Genomic DNA, 20,391 nt, shown 5'->3' with positions numbered 1-20,391 from the left:
CCCCCTCTTCCCACGTTTATGGAAAGTTGTTAAACATGTTTATCACATTTACCCAGAATCCAAGGTGATGTTGGCACAGTTCTTGTTGTGTCTGACCAACAGTCCAGATCCCAAAGATGTTAAATTTACTGCATACACAACACAGAACAGCTACATATCATCACACGCAAGAAGCTGTAACATGTGTTTGTTTTGCTGGATAAATTACTTAAAATAATGAAATTATTAATTTTCAGCTTTTGTGGAATAATAACCCCTACTGCAAAACCATACTCAGGCTTTTCTGTTATTTGGTAAATCATTAGTTGAACATTATTCATCATGATTAATTATTACTTATTTACTACAAATACCAAACATTTGATTTCCACTTTTTATATGCTAGGAGCTACTTTTGTCTTATTATTGCATTTAATTAGAAACTAGGTTTTTTGGCTGCTGGTCAGACTTTGATTGATCAACTAAATCAATACTCGGCTTAATGTAGTTTACACAGCTCCTCTGGTGCGACAAACTCTTCATCATTATGAGGCATATTTCACGAGTACTAAGCTTAATGTGTAATGCAGTATTAATAAATACTAACAGCTTCAGCCTTTAAATATCTCAGAAACCCTGAACAGTGAAGCAAACACATTCACTTTTCTTGATTTATCGTCTATTTAAAAACCTAAACTACGTCTTTTAGACATGAATGCTTCCTGTTTGTTTCAGGCCTCGGAGCCAAACATAGATGAAAGTAATCCTTTATCTCTCCTCTCTCCCCCAGAGGAGACGAGTTGATTGATGGGTCGTATATATATTTCATTGCACCTTTTCAACAATCCAGCTGACGCAACCTTCCAGTTTTGCTACTGGCTGGAATAACTGATCTGACTGCAGACTCTATATGGTTGTGTTTATCGTTGAAAGTGTTTGAGTGATTTATCTACTATTCTAAATGCATTCCACCCACCTTTTTTAAGTATTAAAACTTTAATGAAAGCAGGTTATTTAAGGTGTCCTAACTCACCAAAACAACCGCTTTTACAGTCAAACATTAAGCTTCTTTATTGTGTTTATAAAGTCTTCCTCTATGTTCCCTCTGTGTTCAGGCTATTTACAAGATGGTGTCCTCAGTGATGAAGATGCCCGAGGATGAGTCCACACCTGAGAAACGCACAGACAAGATATTCAGACAGATGGACACGAATCGAGATGGTGAGCCTTCCTCAGACTGCCTCTCGCTCTGCTCAAGTGTTTTCGGCTTAAACAGCAGCTTCGTTAACGCCTCGAACTGAATCTGATTCCAATCTAGGAATTTACTACTTCTGTATTCTCAATACTATTCTGTTAACACAGTGATCCATCATGTATTGTTCTGTTTGCTATTTGTGGTTGTACAGTTTTGCATCAGCTGTAATTGGATAATAAATCCAGTGCTGACATAAAATAGCCCGACCAGAGCCTCGAACCTGCCTAGCTTTCATGAAAGAGCCCAAATGTATTCTGGTCTCTGTGGATAAAGTTACATTAATCATCATAACTCTTTTACTTGACTTTAATCACAGCGCTTTGACTGAATATGAATAGGTACAACGTTTCAACCTAGTTGTGATAAACTGAAATGACATTTTTATTTTGTTGGTCATCGGTCTCTGCACGTCGACCTAGTGAATTAACTATCAATCATACCGCACAGAGGAGAATATGGGCCGACTTCCTGGAATATAGCCGAACATTTAGTAAAAAATAACTGAAAAACACTGTGAAACAAAGTCTGTAAACGCACTCTAGCATTCCAAATTGAAGCCTTTCAAATCAGTAAATGAACTGCTGTATGCTATATTGCTAGAAACATAATTTAAAAAACCTGATTAAATAATATTGATAATAACATGACGCATCAAGTTGGGGAAGAGATCTGCTCTTTGTTCTCATAATGAATTAACACGACAATTAACTGATAATCTGTGTGTGTCTCTCTCTCTCTCTCTGTCTCTGTCTCTCTCGCTGTCTCTCTCACTCAGGTAAACTGTCCCTTGAGGAGTTTGTTGAGGGAGCGAAGAACGATCCCTCCATCGTCCGGCTGCTTCAGTGTGATCCCAGCGGTGCTGGGCAGTAGAAAACTGGACTTTTTCCCATTGCAGGTTTATTAATCTAACACATTTTCAAAATCTCTCACCGCTGACCCACCTGAGATTGTTGACATTTGATCACTTGAGCTGTAGAGGCACATGTACACACACACACACACACACACACACACCTAGTCAACATGTACCTGTTCATACTGCAAATACCAAAGCCTGCTACACATAAATATACTCTTTGAGCGCCCACATACACACACTGTACATGTGCCTCTATGCGTGGTCAGACGCTGCAGACAACAACGATCTCGCACACGGTACAAATATAACTCAATGGACTAAAATCCCATCAAAGACTTGTTAAACACTGAATGAAATGTGTTATCTTTGTCCGAGGAGACGGCCAGCGAGGACGATCCAACAGATTCCTGAGGTACTCTGAGCCGAATCCAAGTTTGCTGTTTGGTCTTTTATTCGTTCTTGTTTTTTTGAAAGCGTAATTTCTTATTTAAAGGCAATCATGCTGATTTTGTTCTCTTTTAACTGACTCGGGTTGTTGAGTGATGGACTGATTCTCACACAGTATTGCAATCTAACTCCATGTTAACACTGAATGACATGAAGTATGTGAGTCTGGGGCGACAGGTGTTCACGGCTTGCAGTATGGCTCATGAAGACGGGAGATCCGGGAAGTTTAGTTTTTAACCATAGAAGAATTTCAGAAAGGATGAAAGCAGATTTAGTTTTTATGTATATTTTGGAGGAATGTCACATAAAACTAAACCTGACTCAGATTTAAAAAGGAAGTGGAATATTTTGACTCCAGATAAAAACCATCTGCTCTTTTGAAAGTGACTTTTTATGCCAAGTTCTTTGTCCTCACACACACACACACACACACACACACACACACACACACACACACTTCACATAAACACCTCTTAACTTTACAGAGGACTACATGAACTTGACATATGCATATAAACCGAGCTGTGATTCTCTCTATGGCGTATAAGCAAAAAAAAAAAAAAGTTAGATGTTATATGAATATATAGTCTGTTACTTATATATTCTTTTACTCTGTGATCACCTTGTGGCAATTTTCTGCAATGGAAGAAATTCACTTTAAAATTGACGTATAAATTATTTGAAATGTGATGGTGAACATTTTCTTTTACTTGACGAATATGATATGAAAGAAATTTGTACAGTATATTCACTCATATTTATGCTGGAGATGTTAAAATGGAGAGGAGCACACACTGCTATGCATTCAGCTTTGAATACCCACAGCTACACTTAGTCCATGTAGCTTCTTTTTTCCCCTCTACTGACATCCTATTTCCCAGAAAGGCAGTAAACATGTGTAGCATCTGCACAAGTTTTGTGCAAATGTGACTTCACGTCTCTTGACTGTGCATCAAATTTAAAAATACGAATATAATTGTAGACAATTTGAGCACGACTGTGACAATGGAGATTACAGATAGTTTCATGACTAAGACGCAGCAGCAAACCACGAACAGAACACGGACGTTGGTAGCGAGTAACGGCAGCATCCACCAGACCTCACTGTTTTTGTACGATTCACTGATAGCTCTTTACTGCTTCCATTCTGCTTCATTGTTCACATGCCTGTACCTGCTGGTCTGAAAACACCATGAGGTGCTGTAGTCTTCACAAGGAGATGAATGAGAGGGGGGGGGGGATAGTTGTGATAAATTATCTGCACATTCAAGTCAGTGATCAGGTACATCAGTCCCACATTTCACTTCAATAGCATTTTGTGGTCAAGTGCCAAATATAGATGAGTTAAATACAAGAAAAAAAATAGTGTTGTATCCATTTATACTGAACAGTTGTTACCTGTCGAACAAAACACTTTGTCCCTGTACCATTTTGTAGATTTTGTATTGCATTATGTGTTCTGTGTAGATCGTCCATTTTGTTATTCAAATAAATACAAAATGGGAAAATGGCCTTTTGGTCCTTTGCATATGTATTTAGACATGATGTACAAAGTAATAAAGACATAATCACCCATGACAACTGTGTGACTCAAGAGAGGGTAATGTCGGTTTGGAATAGCTGAACGAGTATTGGATGGATTGCCAATTAACTGTCGCGGTTCCCAGATGATACATCTTTGTTGGATGGAGTTGTAAAAATAGTTCCTATGAAATAAAGCTCAACCAAACCACAGCTCTGCCACAGACTAGACTGCTAAAGGCAAGAGAGCTAACACTAGAGCTAGCTGGAGAGATCACCTTAGCCCTGCTGAAGATGAATCAACTTTTTTCCTGAGCTGTTTATCAAATCCAACGAATTGTAATTTTTTAGTTTGATAACCCGCATAACCAATGGCTAAGTCAAGTTTAGCCTAGCTTAGCAGAGTACAGCAGTAACTGCCATCACAGCTACTGACTAGTGGGATTCATGTGATTTGATGTAAAGTTGCCTTAAAAACACAACGAGAAGGCATTACAACCTTTTATATTTGTGAAAGTCATCTTCATTGTTTAAAATCTGTACTGCTCTCTGTCAGTGTACCTGATTACCATCAGTTGCAATTGTGTACGTTAGTATTTACTTCAAAGAAAGCGGTGCCTTAGGTACAGCAGCCTATGGTACAGCTTCATAGAGGCTCACTCAAGTCTTCTTTTAACCAAAAATGACAGATCTATGTTTATACCTTTATTCATTTTACAATACAGCCAAGCACATGAGGCCAAGTGCCATTTGTCACCCGACAGAAGTTAACAGTATTTTTAAATCATTACCATCTTATGTTAGGTCCTACAAAGAAACACTTTGGCTATTTGTTGACATGTTAGTCGTAGGAACATGGCGGAAAAATGGAAGATAAACCATTTAAAAAAACGTGCGTACGCTTAGCGAGGGCGACTATGAATAAAGTCACTGAAATGTAAAGTACTTGAAATCCTGGGATAAATTGCTTAAGAAATGCAAAACATTGTCATTAATAAATAACAACACAACTAACAAAAACAAAGGCTGGCATGCAAAGAAGCTAAGTTAATTAGGACCAACTAATTCCAGCTACATACAGTACATCAGGCATTTCATGTTATTTGGTAAAAACACAAGACTGTACAGAAAAGTTAAAAACTTTTTATATATACGATAAAAACATTCAGCAAAAGTGTAGGGCACTGATCTGTACTCCGTCATTTCACATCACAGCATAGGGGATGACTACAACTAAAGGAGGTAAATAAAACCAGTTCATAAGAATTTCTATTAAGTCCTCTTTTTTAAATTAGGGCTGTCGTCCTCCGGCACAGAAAATACGACTTGCTTCATAAAGTCCTTAAGGGCCTGAACAGTGTCAGAGAGGGGTGTCGACGTTGACCTCAGAGCGTCTGACTAACGCCACCAATGGACTGTCTCCAATACTGTCAGTCAGCTTATCAGCCAATCAATAGCAGCCTCGTACATTTCACCCAACCAGCAGTCACAGCGTCTCTTTCGTTCTCAACCTGCAGTCCTTAAGAGTCGGCTGACGAGCGGTCAGATCTCCATCAGAGTGATCTTGTAGGCGTCTGCGTAGCTCTCGATTTTGAGGACGAAGGTGTCTTCGTTGGAGTAATGCTCGACGATGTTATCGTCCATGTTCACCAGGATCCTAACACAAAGGACACTCAAGTTTAATTTCTTGTGCTCGACATAAGGCTCCAAGTAGGCCTAAAAAAACTGGAATCCGTTTCCTCACTCACCCTTTTTTACTTTTCTTGTACACGTTGGCTATCCTCTCTGGGGCCACGCCGTACTTCTCTGATATCTACGAGTGACAGATTAAAGCAGTTTGTAAACAGGTGCCCTGCAGCAAATAAATTGTGCCTTTGAGCTCACTCGGCGCCACTCACAGCATCCATTAGGCCTCTGAGCGTGGGAGACTTCAGCATCAGAGCGTCAAACACCTCGTCCGTCTCCTTTCTGACGTACAACAGCACTGCAGAGAGAGGAGAATAAGAATACACCTTTAACTGTCAGCTACAGTAGTCGTTTATATAATCTATACATCTGGAAATATAACGCCACAATGTGAATATTAGCCCCTGGTTTCACAGACTGTCAGGCTCTTTAAAGCGGCAATAGACACGTTTATTGCTTAACTTATCATAATGGAATAAATATTGATTGCACAATGTAATGGCTATAATACAACGACACCATCGGTGTTTAGACTGGTAACCCTATAAGCTTTGCTTTCACTGTGCAATTCTGTCTGCCACCAGGTACGACCTCCTGGGGAAAATGAAAGCTCAATTTACGGCCCAAAGGAAGTACGTCAGTCATTGCACAACCAAAACAGGGAGATAAAAGCACCTTTTCCCCGGTAGCCATCAGTAGCTATCCCCAGTTACCCCAGCAGGACAGCAGAGCAGAGTACATTGAATATCTTTGGAGCATTTCACTGCTGTCTGACGGCATCACCTCGGGCTGTATTCTTTTTATCCCGACTTAAAAAGAGTCAAAAGAAAGAACGACAGCCAGAAGAGGAGGCAACCATCTTGTACCTCTCTTGTGCATCTCCTCTTTGATCTGTTTGTGAGGTGACGGACACAGATCTTCATTTGACCGTCTGAACATCCTCTTCACCAGCACACTCCTGGTGAAAGCACACAAAACCAAAAGAGTCAGGTGACATAAACGTATTCATCGTGTTGCATCTTGTGGCGACACGCACATCCTCTGCGTGCGTTTGGTCGGTATCTGTACCTGCTTTGCATATTATATATTTGTATGATGTAAATGACAATGCTCCTAAAAAACGCACACTCACCCTTCTCTCTCGATCTCCTCTGTGTTGAAGGTGAACACCTGCAAATGAAGTATTATCTATTAAAGCTTTATGCACAAATAAAAAGCATAAAGTAGAATATTTAATTAAACTGATGAATTCTTCTCAGACTTTTTCCTAATGAATTAATTACTTACATTTACTTAAGCGCTCATTTTGCATAAACATGGCCACTGTGACTATATTCATGTGTTACATGATTAGATTGTTAATACTGATGCATCAATGTGTGAGCAGCATTTAATGGCTGGTTCAGGAGGAGCTAGTTTGAACCACTTTCTATACTATTACAGTTTTTATTTTACTCTTGCGGTTCCCAACCAAGACTCGACAGGATAATCACGCCATTGGTAATCAAGTCATCATATGTTTCACCTGCATTGCCTTTGATCCTCTGGGAGAGACTTTGATATAAAATCAGTGGATCTTACAAACCCAGACAAATGGTTTACCCTTCTCAATGGATCGGTTGTGCTTACAACAAGGCCAGAAAAAAGACCAAGAGAACCTTACATCTATAGTGCACGAAATATTGTACTGAAAATAAAATGTTTTACAGTTATGATGAAAAAAATTGGAAGCCTATTTTTATCTAAAAGAGAGGAAAAAAAATCTTAAAGGCATTCTAGTTTCCGCCCTTAAGTCCACGAGAACCTGAATTCTCCTTGTTGCTCATGTGATCAATGCAAAAACACAACCCGCACTAAAGAGTTCAGACATCCTAATGTAAAGGGAGGCATTACTTGGGGTGGTTTATTTGTTTATTATGTAGTTTGATGTCAGAAAGCACCATTAGGAGACAGGATCTAACCTCTCCTGTAGCAAAACAGTTTCTTGAACACAGCCACACAATTTTGAGTCCATGCTTCAAAGACATTGAGGAAAAGTGCATCCGTTAAGGTGATGATTTGGATCTGTTGCTCCTTTTGGATACAAAATCTAAACACACACTTTCACCACATGGACTGAATGAGGAGCTAGACCTGAGATGTTTCCTTATATGTTAAGTTCAACTGTTATTATTTCGTTTTCATACAATTTGTTGGAAATTAAATAGTTTTAGTTTGTTCTTTTGGCTGGATTGATGTATTTTAAACATAAGATGGTGCAATAATATGTAAAACAGGCACAGGTGGCAATGCAGGTGATATATACATGATGACTTGATTACTAATGATGTGATTATCCTATAGGAAGCCCTGTTACGTTTTGAAAGGTATAAAAAGTAGTTTTCAACCCAGCACTCTAGTTTGGCCCCATATGAAGACACATCGAAGTCTGTGTGCGGTCCCAATCCTTCAACCTTTTCTCTAATCTTTGCATCTCTGTTAAATATTGGAGAGTTTGACCTCTGCAGGCATCAAAATAATTCGATATATATATATATATATATATATATATATATAAGTTTCAAGGGGAAATATCATATATTTTTTGATTGGAAAATTAGATCTGTGAAATAAATGAAGTGGTTTAAAAAATGCATTATTCCCTCTGAAATGTAGTTAAGTGGAGGTGGTGGTAAAAGTTTTGATCTGGAGCTGAAATGCAGCCGTCAGGTCATTCAGAAACCAAGCTGTGGCTCCAATTTCACTTTTGAGCAGACAAACTCAACCGACCGGACACAAGTTCTTTCATTTGTGTGCATAGAGAAGGAGAGTGTTCGTCTACCTGTCCGGCCCTCTGCAGGTTCCCAAAGTGAACGTCGGGGATGAAGAGTACGGGCTGAGCCTCCAGGTCACTCATGGTCTTGAAATAAGTGGTGTCGGTCTTCTTGGGAGCGGTTATCACGCCTACACCTCCATCTTTACCTGAACACCAGTGAAGAAGAAGATTGAGAAAAGAGCCAATTGAACGCTCACACACAAATTAACAGTCCCAATTATTAATAAATATAAAAGCAGAAGACGGCAATGTATTCACCGTAATTTCATGTTATCAAGAGGGCGTTTCATACCTCGCCGCTCCTCATATTGCACCCTGTATCTATCATTTTGAACAAACAAAGTTTGCAACTCAAACCTTTTGACTTCTTGCGAAACAGTTTTCTCTCCTCGTCCCTTATTTTCCTCTCTGCTCCCTGAGAAGAAAAAAAACAGACAAACACATAGAACACATCAGTTTGAGAAAATGATACGAGCCTCCTTCAAACACACTCTGACATAATCAGCTATCACATCACATGGTGTGTGTGTGTGTGTGTGTGTGTGTGTGTGTGTATGTAGTCTACATGTGTCTCTGGAGGCTCACTGTGCAGGTGAGACCACTAGAGGGAGGACTGATGTCATGACTTAACATGCTCACTTCACCTATAGTGCAGTCAAACTGTCAAACAGTCTGTGACTCATTTTACAATATACACTGCAGCATTGTCCCTTATGGTAAAGAACAGCTGAACTTATATTAGAAACACCACATGTAATGCTGCATTGAGATGGCATCAGGTAGACGGTATATATCATGTAATGGTCGGGAGCAGCACGGTAACATCGGGTGATGCTGGCAGAAAGTACCGGCAACAATAAAAGTTAAAATATTTGAACTTTTAGCCTTCCTACGTAACATCCGGATGTTACGTAGCTCCTTCACACAAGAATAAAGTTGTTTAAGTTTGCTTTTAAATATTAAGAGAAAGCTGCCTTTTAGAGCTGCATGCATTACTAGAATGATAAAATAGTAAACACAAAATAATTTTATTTAAAATATTTTATTCCATCACGATAGCAACACCAATGCGTGATTACACTGTTCGTTTGTTTTTCAAGTGCAGTTCAGAAACACAATCTCTGTAAATACCCACTATTGTCATGTGGATCGAGACAAATCCAGACAACTGACAGGAACTGCAAACAGCAAGTTAATATTCAAATGTCAGGTTTGGAGCTTTTTACTCGCATAAAACTTGGAGGCTTACTTTGATCAGTTTGATCAGCTTTTCTGTTATACTGTATATAATGAATTTAGTCCTTCTTTCAATTGCTGCTTTTATTTGTCACATATGTTAGTACACTGATTATCTTTTAGTTTTTGACTGATGGTTTAATAAAACAAGCAATTTCAATACACCGCCTTGGTATACTTGTATATGTACTTGTATACACATAACTGACGAAGAGGAAGTGTTTCCTCACCTTGTCACAGAAGACCTTGATCTGTGAGTAGGCCCTGTGCAGCGGCTTGTTGCTGCGGTTGTTGTAGCTGTACGTGTCGATCTGGATCATCAGAGGAAGACCCTTCACCCCCTTCTGAGAGGAGAAGTCTGTACTCAGACAGTTGACTGTGATGAAGATCTGCCAGAGTTCACAAAGGAGGGAGAAGGAAGAGGGTTTTACATACTTCAATTTAAACTTCCTTCAGCTATTTTCTCTCGAGGAATGTTTTCATTATTTTTTAACACAATGTGACCCAAAAAAACATCCACAACAACTCAAAATATTGAGTGGAAATAGAAGCTGCTCCTTCCACGAAATGAAAAACCAGCATCTAAGTGGATATTTTTCTATTTATTTGTGGTTTTTATTTTTAAAACATGAGTTGTCACTCCCACTCAGAGACACATGCTGCATACTTTAAAGTCTGTATTTCAAATACATTGATGAACACTTTAGTTTTTGCCAAAGACGAATTTAAAATGTCGACAGTGATAGTCAAAGACACTGTGGCTGCTGGGAGTTTCAAAATGTATTTGTTTTTCTACACAAACAAAATTCCTTTCACCTCTGTTGCGTTTGCTTTGCACCAGAAGTTTCAGATATCTCAAAATCCCTGTAGATAGAAATCAAAACGACATGTAACCGCATGGTTACATAGCACACCGGATTAGTGAGAAGCTGTTACATAAAAGTATTGTATTTCTTTGTCTATTTCTGTTTTTATTTCTGTTGTTTGCTGTTTCCTATGTATTTAGACCAGGCCATTATATGCTCTGCAGTTCCTTTTTTTTTACAAAAAAGTACCCGGATGAAGGCCTTGTGACTGAAAGCTTGACTTTGTCATGAAATAATTAAATTAACACGGGTGTGCAAAATCTTCTTTCTCCATACTTGATTTAGATCCGTGCTCTTCTCATTTTCTGACACCTCTCAATTGTCTGCTATGACATAAAGGCAAGAATAACTAAATAAAATGCCCTTAAGCTTCTTCCTCAATATATACATGAAGCACAGAACTTCAACTTTATATGTTCAGCTCTGGTGTAGCTATCTAGACCACGTTAAAAGAAAAGCGTTCTAGCATCCATTAAGGTGTTCCTTCTTTATTTATTGTCCTGACAAACCGGATACTCTTATTTACTTTACAGGTATTAATAACTTGTTTCATAGTTTCCCTGAGACACAAAATAGGCACTCAACCGTGTTTTATTTGGTCTACATGTAAAATAAACTTGATTTTCCTTAATAGAAATTGCTGAAGACATTTTGGAACAACTCTGTCTTTTTTAGTCCTACAACAGTAGAGGCATGCACATTAAACTGCCTGGGCATTACACCTGTTTCCTGCACTGCAACACATATATATTCAGGCTCAATGAGTCACACAGATTAAGAGACAGAGAGGGATAGAAGTAGAGCGAGAAAGAGTCAATATTGGCTCAGAGAAGTGTGCTTGGATTTCCACCATAGCAACGTCTTTGTCTGCAGGCTGCTATTACAATGAAAGAGCCACACACACACACACACACACACACACTCACACATAGTCGATCACATTCACACAGAAACACACAGAAATGAGGGCAAAACAAACAACAGAGGGTGGGGACCGAGATTGGTGTGTATTGGCCCTTGGGGGCGTCTGGAGTTAAACAGTGACGGAGCTCCATTTAAGGAGCGGCGACAAAGGAGTGAGCCTCACAAAGACAAAGAAGACAAACAGAGCAAAAGTACACAACACTGCCCATCAGCGTTATGGCAGAGAGCAGAAAACACACCAATAGGCGCAGAGGAACCTCTTCAGGCTTTTAATTCTTGTGTTAAAACAAAATGAGGATGATTTAATTCACCGTTTTTTTAAGTGAGCTCCCGAGTGTGTGTGTGATGTCTACAGGTGAGGCGCTTGCATCACAGCAATTTGTCAAGCGAGTGCATTTGTTTGCCAACAACTGAATCAGCACAAAAAAAACCTGTCCCGCTGCTTTTTTCTTTTACATCTACAGCACGCCTCCAGCTAGTGTAAATATAGAAGACCGGTTTCTGCTAAAATTACAGAGACATTGACGTCCTGCAGAAGAAAGAAAAGGAACTGTACGATTTTTTTATACCTTGGCCTCTTCGTTCACGTCCCAGGTGAAGGAGATGGCGTTGTAGGCGATTTCTTCGATGTTGCCGATTGTGTTGAAGCTCTCCTTGTAATCAGCTGTGAGGACAAACAGAGGTTCTGCAGTCAAAACAACCTTTCAAATATAACTTCTTCTCATATTGAGTCAACTATGATCAAATTTAACTTTGCTGATAGCTGCTGTTTAGAAAACGTAACCAAACATCATATCTCCCCTCTGAAAGAAACCGCCACACACAGCATTAATTGGTCAATAAATGACAAAAGTAGGAAGCCATTGTTTTTTAAGATAAGCAATCAAATGGCACGCTTCAATTTTATAAGATAAAACCTTATCTGCTTGCGCAAACAAACTCTCAAATGCTTCAAAGGCAGCGGTGGGAAACACAGGAGGCTATCTGGCTGTGAGAGCCATATTAAAAGCCAGTCAGGTGAGCACATCGGCTGGCTATTGTTGACCTGCGTGACCACATACTAGTCATACTTTAAATGTGAGGCGGTGAGTACACTGGTATGCTGGGGAAAAGGCTCATATGAAAATGTAACTTTGTATATGAGACCTTTTTCACGTAAAGAGTTAAGGACAAACAGGATTGGACCTGGTAGGAAAGTGGGCGGGCACATGGGATTGGGTTTAAGATACGATATAATCTATCTAGTATGGTCCGGGCTGAAGTTCTTTAGAGAAGCAGCTCATCCTGCCACATTTCTGCTGGTCACATCTCAAAGCATCTCCCCCCCTCTGCTTCAGTGACCTCCGACCTCCTCCATTATCATAATAACCGCTGTTACGGCGACACTCCGGTCATTTACTAGCAGTTGCACAAAGCAGCAGGGCAAGCAGCAGCACGCCTATCTGCCAACATGCCCCGTTAAATAACCTCATTGAAATGATCCATTCTGTGACGCGGCCCAGGGGCATGATGACCCCCCCCCCCCACACACACACACACACACACACCTCCACCGCTATTCAAATCAGCTCAGTGGACAGCTTCAGGTTACAGGCTGCCTCCAGTGGAGCAGGGTGGAGCCATTTGATCTACTGAGCTGTTTGAGATTCCCCACTTTGATGCACAATCATGCACTAAAAAATAGTACATAATATTAATTAGAGCTGAGATGACTAGTTAGTTGATCAATTCGCAATCTGCAAAAGAAAAGTTATTGGCAGTTTTGATAGTCGATTTAAATTTCCCCCGCTGTGGGACTAATAAAGGATTATCTTATTTAAAAGAAAAAGGCTTCTTAAATGTGGATATTTGCTGGTTTCAATGTGAATATGTCAGAGATAAATCAATGATGAAAATAATCACACGTTTTATTTAAAGTGTTTTCAGTGGCTTCTCAGCATCCTCGTTTGCAATCCGTTTTGAGGAACTTTGTACATGTTGAAAGCGTGTGTGTACATTTAAATAAGCAGATCGGTATCTGTGTGTATGCAAGCAGGTGTCAGTGTGACGGAGAAGTACTTCGGCAACCGTGGCTCAAGCTTTAAATGCACATTTTTCTATTTCTAGCTCATACACACAAAGAAATACAGACAAATGCCAAACAGGACGCCGAAAGGAATCATGCTGAAAAAGATAAAACGTTTCCTCTTAACAGGATCTACTGGCAACTTAAAAAAAACATTTCATCTTTAAATCATGACACCACGATGCCTTTTAGCAGCAAAACCACTGAAAGTCAACTGCATTTCTTGGAAAATCTTAAGTAGTTTCATTTTAAAATGTGGTATATACATATTATGCATTTTTTTAGACCAGCGGTTCCACAAAATCTTGTCTTTTTCTTATTCCCTACAACGATAATCATCTCACAACTGCTGAAATCTATCCTGCCGCGCCCATGTTGGTAACTGGTAGATACGTGTGAATTGTAGGCTGATTGGGATTTGTCTTGGTTCACGTAAACACAGGATTTAAGATGAAGATCTAAATTGGGCAAGAATAACATTCAACAGACCAAAACCGGCCGAAGGTAACACAGCGGCTAGCATTCCTCTCCCTGTCCCAACAAGCTGTGTATAGGTGTGTGTCTCCCATCCACCCCACACATACCTCTCAATCTCTGCCTGGTTAGCAGGCCCACGCTTGTCAAACACAAACCACCTACAAGCTTCTCACACACACACTCATTCAACAAGGCGTAAAAACGCTCGGTTCAAATTCAAATCCATCAACTGAAAAAATGCCTGCAGCAGACAAAAGGTCAAAAGTTGTCAGATACAATATGAGGCTTTAGATCGACAGCGTACACTTGTGGGAAACGCACGAAGTTTAGATTATCAAGTTTTTTCTCAAATCAGTGTTTTGCTCAATCTCTCAGGCAATGTCGAGGAGATTAGCAGGATTTATGTTGTGTGTCTCAGCAACACCTAGACATTAAGGGATTCAGGTGTGTGTATGTGTGTGTCCTGTCTGATGGAGGGTGATGGTGGGCAGCTGAACAGCCTCAGGCAGACAGCTGGGTGGGGGCTTGTTTGCTCTCAGTTCTGTCATAACTTGTTTATGAGCTAAGTGCATTCCAGCTTTTGCAATAACATAAATCTGTCACTGTCTTTCGGTTTGTGTGTTTTGATTCATTCAAGAATTTGCTGTTGTTCACATATCGGGAAAGTCTTGGAAGAAGGAGGAAGCAGCAAGTCTTACCGATGTCTAAGACTCTCTGCTTGGCTGTGTGCTGCCGGGAGTGCCAGTACTTCCAGTACTTCAGCTGCTCGTCTCGGTTCTTGTCTTCACTGAACACCACCATGATCACACTCTGAGAGGGGGGAAACAGTTTTTAGATGATTCGACTGAAACGTCACGTGACCTCACGTGTTTATATTTAAGTATCTTATCCTGTCACTTAAATTGGTGTCGTATTTGAGTCAAACTGAGGAAAGTAAGTCTAATATTCACTCTCTTGTCGCTCTGTTTTGAGGGATAACCTGACTCTTTAGCTGCAAAATGCTCCACAATGTTCACCAGAAAGTGTTTTGTCTGTCTGCTGCGTGGTGCTGAGCAGGTAGGTCATATGAAAGATGCTGAAACGCTCTGTAGAGCTTAGTCGCCTCTCACATTAGAAATAATTATTTAACCCGGTGAAAAACAAGAGCATCTTTTGACATCTTGGTCATAGGTAGACTTGAATTACACAACTGTGCTTGGTGTTTTGCGTGGGTAATATTTATCAAAATAAGAATAAGATGGACAACTTTATAGAAGGACATTTTTAAAAACGGCCTCACCCGAACTTTGCTGATGGGGTGACGGAGGCGTTTGTTGGCACTCAGCTCGTTCAGCGTCACAGCGTAGAACTGGCCTTTGTTCAGGTAGGTCATCGGTCCCTCGCCCTGCTTCTGACGCAGCGAGCGAGTGGCGTCCAGCGTGTACTGGAAGCTGTCACTACACACACACATGTAGAAAATAATATGTGATAAGACATAACAATGTGGGATTGAGGTAAAACACCAAAAACGTTCATGTTTGGAGTTCAATATTTGAATATTCAGACTGTAACACATTTCTAGATAATTTAGCCACGATTAGACTACGTGGTTGTATTCTGAGTGACTTACACTCGCTCCTGGTGAAATAAGTAGTCGTCTGTAGCCAGAGAGGAAGGTGTGTGGTACTTCTGTTGAGAACGCTTGAAACATAAAGAAAGAGGAAATTATTTGGGCAGAATGACAAGTTAATTTCGGCTGAGAGGGAACTGGTTAAACAATGCTGTAAATGAGAAAAAAAGAAATCTGAATTTCAGGCAAACAGGGAACAACTTCAGCAACCACTTGTAGCTTTTTGTTCAGTTAATGAACCTTTGGACTCTCAGTGAATCATATTTAAACATCCATCTTTCTTCATGTACCATTACACAACAACTCCGGCTTTGCATGTTCTCTCTAAGATCTTCAGCATGTGACACTCTGTCTTCTACTGCTGTAATGTTTTTTCTGTTTCTTGTGCCTTGCTACATTTCCCATCGTGTCTTTCACCAACGCCCAGCGTGTACCTGGTCATTCTTTCAGCTGTGGTTTGTGGATTTAACACTAAACGTGAGAACTGAGTCTTTTTCTAGTACCTAGTAAACTAGCATAGTAAAGTTCAGTAAATGATCTTGTTTCCGGGGTCTCTACAGAGGCTAAAAAAATGTACTGATGCTAAAATATCTACTTGTGCTCTCACATTTGAGGTTTTCTACAGTTTGACTGTCATCTGCAGGAATGAAAGAAAATACACCATCAACAAATTACACCTAGAAATAACATTTCCAACAGTTATACTGTGCTGGAAGGCAGTTGTACCCAACCCTTTTGGCTTGTGTACTTGAGACCCTGTGGCGTGGGTTAAATATGTCTACGAGTCATGCAAATAGTGAGTACAATCATTTTTAACCGGTTCGGTCTCAAGAATCAAGAAAAGAGTTGTAATTAGAGAAAAGTCTGAAACATTATCTCGTGACACCACCAGGTTAGGAACCATTCTGAGGTGATTTTTCCTTTCCTGTAAAAACAGTATCTGTTCAGACCACGACGTCTTCTCTCACCTTGTCCCTCTCCTCTTCATACGGGCTGTCCGGCGGACTCTGCTGGTCTTCTTTCACATACGAGCTGTGACTGACGGTGGTCACCTCATACGGACTCTGTTCGTAGATCACCCTCGACGACTCCTCTCCCTCCACCGAGTAGTGGAGCCCCGCTCCCGTCATGAAGACGGGCGCGTACGCCTCGGCCTTCACCGCCGCCACAGCCGCCGACCCTCCGTCCCCTGACACCGCCTCGGTCAAGCTGCTGAATCGCTCCCGTTTGTTCTCCTGGTGCTCCGTGTTCAGCGACAGGTTGACGGGAACAGATTTGAGGACCTGAACTCGGTTTTCCAACGTCTCCACCTCGCTTTGGCTGTCGCCGTTGGGCCTGTACAAAAACATTGGATGAAGTAGCATTTAGGATGTATTTCTGCACGTTTCAAACTTCACTGAATGGCTGTACAGTATTTTGAATTTCAGATGAATTTTATGCCTTGTTTGGCAATGAAAACCGCTGAGCACAGCAATGTGAACAACTGAGTAGTCAAAAATAATGAGTTTTGTTTATTTATAAGAAACCTCCTCAGGGCAGCTTTAATTATCTTAAGATTGGCATGTCTGAAAATCGTAACCTGTTTTACAGCAGCTCTTATTTAAAGCTTCACACCAAAATGTATATTAGTGCAACAGGTACAATTAATGTAACAATGCATCCTCACCCTTCTATTCAGAAAACAGACCTGGATTTCTCCCATTTCAATGTTTCTCTAATTATGAATATACTATCTTTTTTGTGGAGACACATTATGTCATGAAATATTTTGTAGTGTCTTTTTTTTCAGCAGGAATCAGGAGGTTTTAGCGTAGCCTGAGCCTCTTACATTCAGTATCAGAGCTACTTCTAGTATGCTGCTTTATATGTAACCTTATTAACCACGGCTGCAACATGTAAAATACTACAACCACTGCGCTCCAGGAATTAATTCCACACATCACTGGGAAATGTCTGCTAGCAACTACATGTTTAGCATTTTTTGTATTACTGTCTGTACATGTGCAACCTCGAGCAAGGGACTGAACGACCCAAAGTCACTGACCTCTTCTGCTGCTCCTCTGTAATTTCAGCGACTTTGGGAACTGGCAGAAGCCTCTTTTCTTTAGGCACCTGGAAGGAAAAAAAAGGAGGATGTGTAATCAGATGGATGAGACTTGTGTTTCCGTTATTTGTCATGTTTGATGAAACGGTAGAAAGATTGCTCTTGTCTGTTTACTTCAAACCTCTCCGCAATGTGTTGTTATTATCAGTGCTTTTGGAACTGTGGTTTATTAAAGTGCTGGGAATTCATTTGCTGGACTCCCACTGACCAAATATCATGCTGGGAGCATATTAACTCGTCTTTTAAACAGTCAGTGTAATATGGAAATGTCTACAAGTCAAAATTTATATGCTGTTAAATGATAAATTTATATAATATCAAACTTTTTTCTGTGATTTTCATTTATCCTGTTGCTTTTTCCCTGAAGGATGAACCATATAATCAGCTATAATAATTATAGTTGTAAAAACAGATGCATCCAGACTTTCTTATTCAAGTAAATCTGAGCTTCTTTAAAGTAAAAAATGAAGCCGTGGAAATGTTGCTTCATTGAATACCCTCTTCCCTTAGACTGACCACCACTCCAACACCCAAAAGATGTTCAGTTTGTTATCATACAAGACAAAGAAAAGCATCAAATCCTCCATCCAGACCTTGTAGTAGTCGTAGAGCAGGCCCAGGGCGTTGGCGCTGTCCTCGTCCCCGTTGATGCTCATCATGGCCTTGGTGGCGGCCGTCAGCGGGTTCTCCAGGTACGACTTCCATGCCTCGTCCTCGCTGGTGTAGGACCGCCGCACTGCAGGGTAGGAGCTCTCGTTGGGGACCACCACCACCAGACGCTTACTGGGAGACATGTGTCAACATTTGAATTCAATTTTAGCTTCACATAGTTTAGCTTCACATTTTAGCTTCACATAGTTATGCCAACGTGTGCTTTCCTTCCTCTGCTTTCTAATTTTTTTAAAAAAGGTCATCTGTCATTATTCTGGACATTTTCTAAATCAAATAAGTCAGTTTTAAAAAATGTATAGATTAACTGATAATGAAAAGTTCACACTACAGCCCTTTTCATGCCTGTCTTGTGTGTTTACGTGGGCTTGTCTCTCCACTCTGAAGGCCCACTTAAGTCGGGATCACAGACCAGTTAAACACACAGTGTTGTCACAACACCTCTGAACTTTTGAGGGCTCTGAATGTGTCAACTTGCACTTGTTGTACTATGAACGGTATCAGTATGTCACACCTTCTGGAAGAGTCTTGGGAGTAGTCATTCATAAGCCTCATACTCGCTCTGTTTCTCGTCATTCATCATTCAGTTTGCTTGAATCAAGCATTGTTTACAGGAAATATTAATCAGGGAATATTCTTAGCTGGGAAATGTACTTATTGGAAGCTCATTTGCAACATGAAATAACTCATTTGTATAATTACTGTTATGATTTATCCAATTAAAATGAACTCCTGTCTGCTGAATCTACCTGCCAAATAAAACAAACACATTTGTCCCGCCTCTAATCTGTGTTGTCACACTGATGCTAACCTTTATGGAAAAAGGTGTAATGGTGGACAAAAGGCAGGTAGAGGTTTTTTATTTATATTGGCCAACAAATGCTGAACAACTTATCCATGGCAAGCAAGGTCTGCAGGTAGAGAGCTGATGCAGGTATTAAAAAAGGTCAAAGACGTCTACAGAAGGGGATGTTTATGATTCGAACAACTCTACTCAGGTGGATCTGACTAAATATTACCACTGCGGATCATAATAGTGGCTGATGCAGGATGCATGAAACAGCATCACTGCAGTTACACTAAGATACATTTAGTTGTTTTAAACACACCATAATAATAACAACAATTACAGATCACATGTTTAGAACAAGTGCCTATTTCAGTGACAATCTAGTAATATTTATAAATGTAGATTATTATTATTAATACAGTTATTACCATTTATAACTGTAAAGAAAATTAGAGCTATATTATTAAGGGGAAATAAAACTATATCAGAACCTCTGTAACATTTGGAGACTTCTGGTGCTCGTAGAAACAGCTTCAGCACAAAAGTTCTACTTCTTTAATATAAATAAAGTTTCTGGTGCTACAAAACAACACAGTAGGCCCAAACTGTCCTCCCGCAGACTCATCATCGCGCACTATAGACATTAAAATGTGACAAATGTAATGCGATGCAAAAGTAGCGCTAACACTCGAATTTTCAGTAAGAGACACCCAAGTGTTTAGAAAATGCAGTCTTTGCACTTTGAGGTGTTTTTTTTGGTCTATCAGTCAAAAATGGCGAATTCAGCTCTAATGAAATCCACAGCGCCAAGTGTATTTATTTCCTCCAAAGAAAATAGCTTAATATTTGACATAACTATCCAAAAGTAATACAACCAGAAAGTGACATTCTTTTTTTCATCCTGAGAAACAGCCTAAGTCCAAATTTAAAAAATAGGGTTTTCTTTAATTAGCGGGTAAAAAGAAAACTTTTCTCTTCAAGTTGAAATGATCTGAGTTCCTCACCGCCGGCTCGATCACTTACTTGTCTGTCTCCTGTGACATATTTCGCTTCCTCTACGATCCTTCCTTGTGAAACTGGACTTTCAAG

The 20,391-nt window shown here is 40.0% G+C and overlaps 2 protein-coding genes across 7 annotated transcripts in view; one reads left to right on the top strand and one right to left on the bottom strand.

Annotated features, from left to right (window-relative positions):
- LOC116393806 (neurocalcin-delta B) overlaps nucleotides 1-4,955 on the top strand; it is a 22,831-nt gene extending 17,876 nt beyond the window's left edge. For 5 of the 6 annotated variants that reach the window (XM_031866433.1, XM_031866431.1, XM_031866430.1 and 2 more), the window contains 2 exons: nucleotides 1,095-1,200; nucleotides 2,010-2,168. In XM_031866433.1, coding sequence (XP_031722293.1) covers nucleotides 1,095-1,200; nucleotides 2,010-2,104 — 201 coding nt within the window. In that variant the 3' untranslated portion in view covers nucleotides 2,105-2,168. Of the gene's footprint in view, nucleotides 1-1,094; nucleotides 1,201-2,009; nucleotides 2,169-2,471 lie in introns of those variants that run through there. The other variant, XM_031866434.1, reaches the window with a different exon arrangement.
- Nucleotides 4,752-20,391, bottom strand: grhl2b (grainyhead-like transcription factor 2b). Its single transcript, XM_031866426.1, has 16 exons — nucleotides 20,326-20,391; nucleotides 18,437-18,626; nucleotides 17,784-17,851; nucleotides 16,708-17,074; nucleotides 15,740-15,810; nucleotides 15,410-15,566; nucleotides 14,829-14,940; nucleotides 12,158-12,252; nucleotides 10,029-10,187; nucleotides 8,920-8,977; nucleotides 8,569-8,708; nucleotides 6,880-6,917; nucleotides 6,614-6,705; nucleotides 5,960-6,045; nucleotides 5,810-5,874; nucleotides 4,752-5,718 (listed from the first exon to the last, which is right to left on the bottom strand). Exons 1-16 carry the CDS (start codon nucleotides 20,343-20,345, stop codon nucleotides 5,604-5,606), a joined length of 1,833 nt encoding a protein of 610 aa, XP_031722286.1. The 5' UTR covers nucleotides 20,346-20,391; the 3' UTR covers nucleotides 4,752-5,603.

Source organism: Anarrhichthys ocellatus, unplaced genomic scaffold (assembly GCF_004355925.1).
Source record: "Anarrhichthys ocellatus isolate YVR2014 unplaced genomic scaffold, GSC_Weel_1.0 scaffold35, whole genome shotgun sequence".
Taxonomy (NCBI): Eukaryota; Metazoa; Chordata; class Actinopteri; order Perciformes; family Anarhichadidae; genus Anarrhichthys; species Anarrhichthys ocellatus.
The sequence above is the reverse complement of the archived record's forward strand: the minus strand, read 5'-3'. Positions and strand labels throughout refer to the sequence as shown.

Bases quoted from the DNA above. Each gene is read 5' to 3' on its own strand.
- grhl2b (XM_031866426.1), bottom strand. From the start codon at position 20,345: ATGTCACAGGAGACAGACAA. The intron at 15,811-16,707 runs GTGAGAGAAGAC...TTATGTTTCAAG, and splicing joins ATGAAGAGGAGAGGGACAAG to CGTTCTCAACAGAAGTACCA. The intron at 12,253-14,828 runs GTAAGACTTGCT...TTGTCCTCACAG, and splicing joins GCAGAGAGTCTTAGACATCG to CTGATTACAAGGAGAGCTTC.